Below are 9,099 nucleotides of genomic sequence, written 5' to 3' on the forward strand. Positions count from 1 at the left end.
GTGCCCTTGCCCTGTCCGCCCCCGGCCACCAAACAAGCCGGCATTGGGGGGGAGCCAGCAGCCGCGGGAGCCGGCTGCAGTCCCCGACCCAAGTATCAGGCGGTGCTGCCCATTCAGACGGGCTCTCTCGTGGCGGCGGCCAAAGAGCCTACGCCCTGGGCTGGGGACAAGGGTGGGGCGGCTCCCCCAGCTGCCACCGCCTCGGACCCGGCGGGACCCCCACCACTACCTCTGCCGGGGCCGCCACCCCTCGCGCCCACCGCCGCCGCCGGGACCCTGGCGGCTAGCGAGGGCAGATGGAAGAGTATGAGGAAGAGCCCTCTCGGGGGTGGCGGCGGCTCGGGAGCCTCCAGTCAGGCCGCCTGCCTCAAGCAGATCCTTCTGCTGCAATTGGACCTCATCGAACAGCAGCAGCAGCAGCTGCAGGCCAAGGAAAAGGAGATCGAGGAGCTGAAGTCCGAGAGAGACACGGTACGGAAGGGGTTAATCGGCGTTCGGGCTGAAGAGCGAGTTGTGCGCATGCTCGGGGGAAGGGGGCTGTAGGAGGTTAAGGTATCCCTGGGTTAGGGGTAAGGAGGCTGGCCACCAGCAGAGGAGTATCTAAAGTGTCGAGTTCCCGGGAGCCAGGCTCTCAGACACGTTGGGTCTGAGGGAAGGGTCAAAGGGCAGCCTCCCAGGGGGAGGGGGAGGGGAGGTTTCAGGTGCCAAAGGGTTAATTTAAAATGACAGCCCCAGACTTGTGGGAAAGACGTTCAGAGTGGGAAAAGATCTGATTTGCGAGGGGTTGGAAATGCAAAGGTGGGAATGCTTATGTGGGGGCTTTGTGGAAGGGGTTAAATGAAAGGGCTTTCGCTATAGAAATGCATTCTTAGAGGAGAGGGACACAACAGTGTTGCACTGCTGTAGCATCTTTAGAGAGGAGGGCAGTAGGCTTTTTAACTGGCAGAGAGGCAGAGGTGATTCACTGTGGAATCCCATTTTACTTTTCTTAAATGATATGAAGAGAATGACCGCCTTTGATTTGACAGTTTTTAATGGGAATCTGAGTTATAAAACATGACCCACTGACTAGCTCCCTTGTACAAGCATTGTGTTTAGAGAGACTGGTAGATTTTAAGGCATCAGGGGAAAGTAAGTTTATTAAATGCGTTAAGTAGACCCCCCCAATCTCTATTTTAGAATCTTAAGATAGCAGGGCAGTAATTTATTATTTCTTTGTACTTCTGAGGAGCATGACTATATAGGCTTGTTTTCACTGCAGCAGTAGTCAAGAGTGCCCTATGCATTAAAACATATTCTTTCAGATATCAGGAAAACTGTGTGTGTGTTGTGGGGGTATTACCGTGCTAGCATACCTTACAGCTGCCTAAAAATAAACATGGTTTCTACAATTGTTGTGTTCAGGCTGCAGCAGTCTCTCTCTCTCCCTCTCCCTCCCTCCCTCCCTCTCTCTCTCTCTCTCTCTCTCTCTCTCTCTCTCTCTCTCTCTCTCTCCCTCCCTCCCTCCCTCCCTCTCTCCCTCCCCCCTCTCCCTTTCTCTCCCTCTCTCTTTCTCTCTCTCTTCTCTCTGGCGTTGTGTGCGCCAAGGGCTGAGCAAGGGAGCAGAGGGCTATTCGTTTTGTTTTGTTTGCTTTACAAATGAATTGCATGAAGCAGCGGCTGTTTTATTGGAGAATGCATTCTGCAAGGTGGAATGGGAGCTGGGGCAGGTCTCATTAAAATATCTCATGGTGTTGATTTGTGGAAGTTACTCAACATGGAGGTGGCCCTGCTCAGCTACTGTACTGCAGTCCAGGGGTGTGATGGTACTGTAATTACCACACCTCATAACCTTACTTGGTGGAGGGGGGACGGGGGAAAGAGAAGGACCAGTGAAGGAGAAGAAATCAAGGAAATGTCACCCACAGACTGTGGTTGAGTAATGTTAAGGCTGGGAATCAGAACAGAGGAGATGAAATGAGAGTATGGCTGACTTGGGGGACTCTGCTGATTGTGGAGGTTTATGCTCAGTTCCTGAGGTAATGGCCCCTTTGCAGACTTTCCTAGGCAGTAAAAGTGGGGTGAGTTAAGGATAGACTATCAGTCTGAATTTGGCATCCACTGTTTCTGTTGTGTATTGCAGTCTTAGCATTGCTTAAGCTTGTTTCTCTTATTCTGGTTGTTGTTTGGCCTCTACTGAAATCTCTGCAGCTAAGTAGATATAATGAAGAGAACATTAATATCACTGTCTACCCAAATAATATTCTTACTATGGTGTGTAAAGAGCGTAGTTGGCACCTTTTCTCAGACCATTTTAATGTGAAGTTTTCAATGACAGTAAACTTCTATTTTCTTCTGATTATATAGTTCTCTTTAATTAGAGTCAAAAGACTTTGTTTTAATTAATATTTTGATAAATAGGTAGATTTCTTTGGTATCTCAAATGGAAAGAAATAAGCATGTTTCATGATTGATGGGATTATGGGTACTGATTTCTATTATAATTCTTCCAAATTGAGTGTTCATTGTTTAAATGCCCTGTACACCCCTTTCAAATCCCTCGTGGCATTGTGACTGTGAGCTTTTAATTCCTTCTCAATATTCTCTTTGGACTTTGCCCTGGTGTATAGCATTTAGGAGTGAAAGTAGAGAGGATAAGATTTGGAGAAACTTAGGGCCTCTTAAAAGAACATAAGGTTAATTCTGGAAACTCCCAAACTGATTTGGAGCCACATGGTTAGTAGTAGCAGAGACCATACCATTTGAAAGGCACATTGTGGCCCCTCCCAGAGAAAAGGATCTTCTTTCAAAAGAATGAACTACAAATTCCCCCATTCCCCTCCTCAACTAGGTTAGCCCTAAAATTAAGCAGAGTACCTTGTCTCCTCTACTGTGTTTAAGGAAAACTATTTTGGTTAATGTCTGCCTATTAAAAATAAGTTACATTGCTATGGTCCATGGAAAAAGGCAGAAGACCATACTGATGCCTAAATGGGACTAAGTACCTGGGTGTAATTTTTTGTGTGTTAAGTCTGCATTTTGGCACTCTCTTTTAGCTCCTTGCTCGGATTGAACGTATGGAAAGGCGGATGCAGCTGGTAAAGAAGGATAACGAGAAAGAAAGGCACAAGCTGTTTCAGGGCTATGAAACTGAAGAGAGAGAGGAAACGGAGCTATCCGAGAAAATTAAACTGGAGTGCCAGCCGGAGCTTTCTGAGACATCCCAGACTCTGCCTCCCAAGCCTTTCTCTTGTGGGCGGAGTGGAAAGGGACATAAAAGGTGTGCTGCTAACTTTGTTACACTGTCTGGGCATGATGAGGACACTTGCTTCCAGTGACTGAGAGTAGGGGATTGAGATTTATGAATTAGTTTTATTAGAACCATATCCTGAATTATGAGATCTTCCATGCTGAGAAACTATCTTGAAATATTCTTGCAGGCTATAAAAATCTTTTAGGAACATTTTGGTCACAGTAGTAATTACAGAATGCAGAGTATATCACAAAGAGAATGGGCAACAAATGTGGCATTTGAGTTTCTTAAAGAAAACTATAGCAGTTGACTTCAAGTTAGGAAGCGTTCAATTCCTTCATGGTGTTAGGTATACTGGTGGACAAAGAAGTAAGATCTGTCCTTGGACCCAAAGAGATTAGTCAGTCTAGCTGTAAAGGTGGCATAAATTTTGCAAACTTAGAGTTCAACTGCAATAAAATGTGAAGGTAGACAACAGTGATACAAACTAGGTTTGTGAGACTCAGAGACATTAAGGATTATTCTGAAGTAGAATAGTGAAACTTTTAGCGCAAGATGGATCTTGAAAAAGATGTATAGAATTTAGGTTGGTAAGCAGGAAACGAGATGGCATTCTAGGAATGGGGGGTTGGGGGAGGAGATTGGTGGGAGAAAGAAAAGCCAGTAGATAGCAAGAAAAAAGAAATAGAGATTGTAATTAATATGGTATAGAATTGGTGGAAAAAATAAGAGACTGGTCTCTGGTTGACAGGAATTTTTGAAATAGGTCACAGAGTAGTGCTACCTAATGTTAGCTAAAGGGTCTTGAATAAACTAGGAATCTTTTTAAACTTAGTAGGCAATAAAGTACTATTAGAGGTTTATGGAAATTCACTTGTTCAATAAAGACTTACTGAGGGCCTGTTATATATACTGGTAAGCATGAGGCAGTTCCTGCTCATGGTAGCCAACTGAACGAGGTGTTTAGATATTTAGATACCTGAACTAGTTTGTTCTCTTGCCCCAAAATGTAGTCAATTCAGATTTTATTTAAGGGTCAATACATTTTATAATGTTTTCTTCCCTATCTAATAGGAAATCCCCATTTGGAAGTACAGAAAGAAAGATTCCTGTTAAAAAGCTGGCTCCTGAATTTTCAAAAGTCAAAACAAAAACTCCTAAGCACTCTCCCATTAAAGAGGAACCTTGTGGTTCCTTATCTGAAACTGTTTGTAAACGGGAATTGAGGAGCCAAGAAACTCCAGAAAAGCCCCGGTCTTCAGTGGACACCCCGCCAAGACTCTCCACTCCCCAGAAGGGACCCAGCACCCATCCCAAGGAGAAAGCCTTCTCAAGTGAGATAGAAGATTTGCCGTACCTTTCCACCACAGAAATGTATTTGTGTCGTTGGCACCAGCCTCCCCCATCACCGTTACCATTACGGGAATCCTCTCCAAAGAAGGAGGAGACTGTAGCAAGTAAGGCATAGAGAACACTTGCTCTTATACCCTAGTGGTGGCGGTCAAGCTAACAAGTGTGAAAATGCCTTTGGCATTTTTAAAAAAGTGCAATCAATAAAGCAGAGTTCTGTCAAGAATGAGTAAGTTAACAGCCAGAGACAGACACTGTGCAGGCATTGCAAATAGATGGAATTACAGCAAAATGTGCTCAATGTATTTGCCTGCTTACAACACTGGGAGATGTGTTTGCCAGTAAGTTGCTCATCACAAGAGCACCAGACTTGGGGGTGTAATCTCCGGCAACTTGCATGCCCTCTGAAAGAAGGGTTTTCTGTGCTGTGAAATGCATAGAACTTATACTTTGCCATGCACGACTGTTCCTGCATTTGATATTGTGTGAAACCTGGGAGGGTGGTCTTTGGGTGTTCTCAGGGGCCAATGGTAATTTTTGGGTCGGGGAGCCAGCTTGGGGTGGGGAATTTCACCTGGGCCTCCGCTCTTTAACTATATAAACATTTATCTGTATCTCTATGTCCCGGTCTGGGGGGCAGGAGGAATCTGCCAAAGACCAACAGTCTTACTTTATCTTACTATACTTCACAAAGGTTCTAAATGTGAAGAGTTTACTTGGATTGCAGTAGCCCATTGGTTGTTCATATATTTAAATAAAATGGTCTACAAACTATTTTTCAAACAATAAGGACTATCTTGGGATATCTGAGCTGCTTGGGGAGGGTGTGGGGTGTGGGACCTTGGTCTTCATTCCCTTTTTTTCTTTATGGCTTCCACACAGAGGTGCTCCCTTATCTCCTACATCAACCAGTAACTGCAATGTGCCTTCAATTGTGCAATGTTAGTCTGACAGTCACTGTGGGTACTCTGGGGTGATGGTGGGGGAAGCCTTCTTGAATAGAGCCACAGCCCCAAGTTTCTACCACTGTGTCTTGCCCTAGCAGGGATGGGGATGGGAATCCATTCCAATAAGAAAAGAGCATTCTCCAGGCTTTGTTTGGCTGTTCTGGTGACAAAATTAAGTGGGGAAGATAGATTACTCTTCTTAATTATCTAAAATTCATTAGGCCTCACACTTGAGTACGAGATAGACCAGGATCCTAATCTAGGTTCAGGTTTTTTGTTGGTTCAGTCAGTTGAACAGGTTCATCCTTAATGGTTAACCTTCTTGCTGCCGTGGCAATGCTGTGTAACACCTTAAGAGAAACCGTGAAGCAACTTCCCATCCGGGATTGGGAAATGGCTTGGTCCAGAGCTGTTCTGTTTGACTGGCTGTTTTGAAAACCCCATCTGTCCTAGTACAGAAAATTCCAGCACCTCTGAGATTGTGGGCATAGCAGTACAGAAAGAGTCTGACTGGGGGGATCCCAGCCCTTTGAGGAGCCTGAGTTGTGAATAAACATGTGAATCCTTATTCTTGATGCCCTTATCTCAAGAGGAAGCTCAATGGCTTGTTCTAAGGAAGCCAAAGTCTTTGTGCATGTTGTTCAGGCTGGACCAGCAAGGTAGTTTGTTTGGAGGGAGGAGGGAGCTGTTTAAGAAGACTACATATGTAAGTTTTGAGAACACTGATCTTTTATTTGAAAAATAGGGTCAACTTTTACTCACCTGCCATGTTCTGAGTTTAAGGTTTGATATCCTTGGCCATCAACTGTTGCAGGGAAACCACCCTAAATAATGAAGAAAAGAAGTCGTCTCAGTGTAAAAAAAAAAGTGGTGGGCTTATTTTCTTTTCTTTTGTCTGTTGTTCCCTCTTCCCCTCCCCCAGAGAGAAATTCTCAAAAGAACAACTCAAAAAAACCAAAATGGCTTCCTAGTGAGAACTTCAGTGATGATCCTTTCCTCCATTTTGGGTATGGGCTTTTTTTCTTTTTACACTGAGATGATTCTTCTTTCCTGCATTATTTAGGGTGTCTGATGCCATCAAGTGTTGCAGGAGAAACTTCAGTCTTGGCTGGTGAGTAGAATAGGAATCGTGCTGGTCGGGCCTGGGGTGGGGGTCGGGGGGATGGTGGATGGTGGGACATGTGTTCCCCGTCAGTTGGATGTGGGAGAGTGAGATTCCTTGGTGTATGATTACACTATAGACTTCAAAATGACTACAAATTTCAGTTGTTTTTCAGGAACTGCAATAGCATCCATTATATGAATTGTCAGGTATTGGCTTAGGGTTTTTTGTGATCCTGTGTTTGGCAGACTGCTGCACTGGCATTTTAGGTTTATACCATAGCGAGGACACTGAATATGGCTTCAGGTGAGGCCATAGAATGGATTCCTATCACTTGGTAACTTGGTCTTATCTGGGGAGAGATCTCTTGTCCTAGTGAATAGTAGGAGGGTTGTGTGACCTTGGATTTAAGGGTGGTTCCACCCCTCCTCCCTTTCTTTTTCTTTCTTTCTTTTTTTTCAGTTCCTTCTTGGAGGGACCACTCAGTAGAGCCTCTAAGGGACCCAAATCCTTCAGACCTTTTGGAGGTAGGTACCCAAGACCTGTCAGTGGAGGGGAGTGAGGGACAGAGTAGAAGTGGTGGTTTAACTTGAACGTGTTATGGTAACTGGATGGATGTGTTAAATAACTCTAAAGCCAGAGGGAACTTGAGTGATTATCTAACCCAACTCTTTTTATTTATATAGAAGAGAAAACTGAGTTTAAGAGTAGTAAAATGATTTATTCAAAAATAAGTAGCAAGGGAGTGCTCAAAACAAAATGAGATTTCACGCTAAGTAGACGAATTAGCATGTACCACTCAGCAACAAAATTCTATATTCCAAACTCATTTGCCTCTTAAAACAGACTCTTTGCAAAATATGGAGGTAGGGAGGGTTTATGGCAGTCTCAAGGGTTGTTTCAGTTTGACGTGATTTCACCTTAGAAAAAGTTGAGGAAATAATTTTCAAATGTAGACAGTCTCCAAGGGTGGGTGTGGGGAGAAGAGTATGTGTTTTGTTCTGTTACCAGGAGGTTTTCTTATGACATCCATAGAACTCACAGACTCAGGTGGGACCTGCAGGGAAAAGATTTTACTTTCCTGGAAGCTGGAAAGGAGTTCATGTATACATGTGTCATGTGGTGATAAATACTGCTGTTCTTTACACAGAACCTGGATGACAGTGTGTTTTCGAAGCGGCATGCAAAACTGGAGCTGGATGAGAAGAGAAGGAAAAGGTGAGGCTAGAGATACTCGTTCTGGAACACCTGAGCCCTAGGACCCTGACCTCTCTCATCCATGCTATGAAAACACCCTTAAATTACTGGCATCCCAATTGGTTGAGTATCTTAGTTTGAAGTGGTAGTTGTTGTAAGTAAAGATGTTTGGCTTCTTTTTCTTTGTGTATGCCCTTCCTCAGTTCCATTCTCTGAGGAACACCAACACATGATTTGGACTGCTAGACCTACACAGCTCTTTCCTGACCCGGCAGACAGTTCACTTTACCATAACCCGCCCTGCCCACCCTATTAAGAAGAGTCAGCACAGGTCTCCTCAGTTAGTTGCTTTTATAGAGCAGGTTTTCAGTAATATTGGGTTTGTTTGTTTTGTTTGTCTGGTTTGTTTTTCCCAGATGGGATATTCAGAGGATCAGGGAACAAAGAATCTTACAACGACTGCAGCTCAGAATGTATAAAAAGAAAGGAATTCAGGAATCTGAGCCTGAGGTTACCTCATTTTTCCCTGAGCCAGATGATGGTAAGTTTTGTCTACGTAAAAGAATAGGTTTTTCAAAGACAGAAAAGGATGCAAGGCTCCAGGGTACAACTTGCTCTGAATGAATGAACAGCATTTTGGAGCAGGTGTAGTTGCTAGACATTTCCCCTCCATGTCACTAACGAGGTCCCATTTGGCTTTCTTCCATAGTTGAAAGTTTGATGATTACCCCCTTCTTGCCTGTTGTAGCATTTGGACGACCATTACCCAAATTAACTCCGCAGTAAGTACAAAGGTTTTTTTTTCCCCCCCTCCCCTCTCAGGTAGCCTGCACCCTACCTCCTTTTTAGACCTCATGAAAGCTTAGACATAAGGCAGAAACAGGTGGCTTAGGGATAGCCATGGTTTTTTGACAGAAGTGAGGCCACCCAGGCAGTTAGCTCTTGCAGTGATAATGAAGAGGACTGCTTTTTGAGTTAGAAATAGATTATTCAGTCATTTTAATAGCAAACTGTTTCTCTGACTTCTTCTCGCCCTGGTATACCCTTCCTTATAGTTCTGAGTATCGTGACGTTTACCCGAAAACAAAACAACCAACCTCACCATGAGCTTAAGGACCTGATGAGGAATAAAAAGTGAAGTGATGAAGCAAGTCATCTTCACAGGGTAGAAAAGAGATTCAAGATTTGGCAGATAAATGTCTGAAAAGACAGTTGCTCTTTTAAAACTATTCTGTGATACAGCCATATGGGAAGGGATATTTGGCTATGAT

General features: G+C 44.1%; 1 protein-coding gene across 1 annotated transcript in view; it reads left to right on the top strand.

Annotated features, from left to right (window-relative positions):
- MSL1 (MSL complex subunit 1) overlaps positions 1-9,099 on the top strand; it is a gene marked incomplete at its 5' end in the record, with an annotated part of 9,773 nt that continues 674 nt past the window's right edge. The window contains 8 exons of the mRNA XM_029927026.1: positions 1-471; positions 3,036-3,259; positions 4,307-4,689; positions 6,593-6,640; positions 7,094-7,158; positions 7,782-7,849; positions 8,245-8,369; positions 8,538-8,610. Coding sequence (XP_029782886.1) covers positions 1-471; positions 3,036-3,259; positions 4,307-4,689; positions 6,593-6,640; positions 7,094-7,158; positions 7,782-7,849; positions 8,245-8,369; positions 8,538-8,610 — 1,457 coding nt within the window. The remainder of the gene's footprint in view (positions 472-3,035; positions 3,260-4,306; positions 4,690-6,592; positions 6,641-7,093; positions 7,159-7,781; positions 7,850-8,244; positions 8,370-8,537; positions 8,611-9,099) is intronic.

This window comes from Suricata suricatta, chromosome 17 (assembly GCF_006229205.1).
Source record: "Suricata suricatta isolate VVHF042 chromosome 17, meerkat_22Aug2017_6uvM2_HiC, whole genome shotgun sequence".
Taxonomy (NCBI): domain Eukaryota; kingdom Metazoa; phylum Chordata; class Mammalia; order Carnivora; family Herpestidae; genus Suricata; species Suricata suricatta.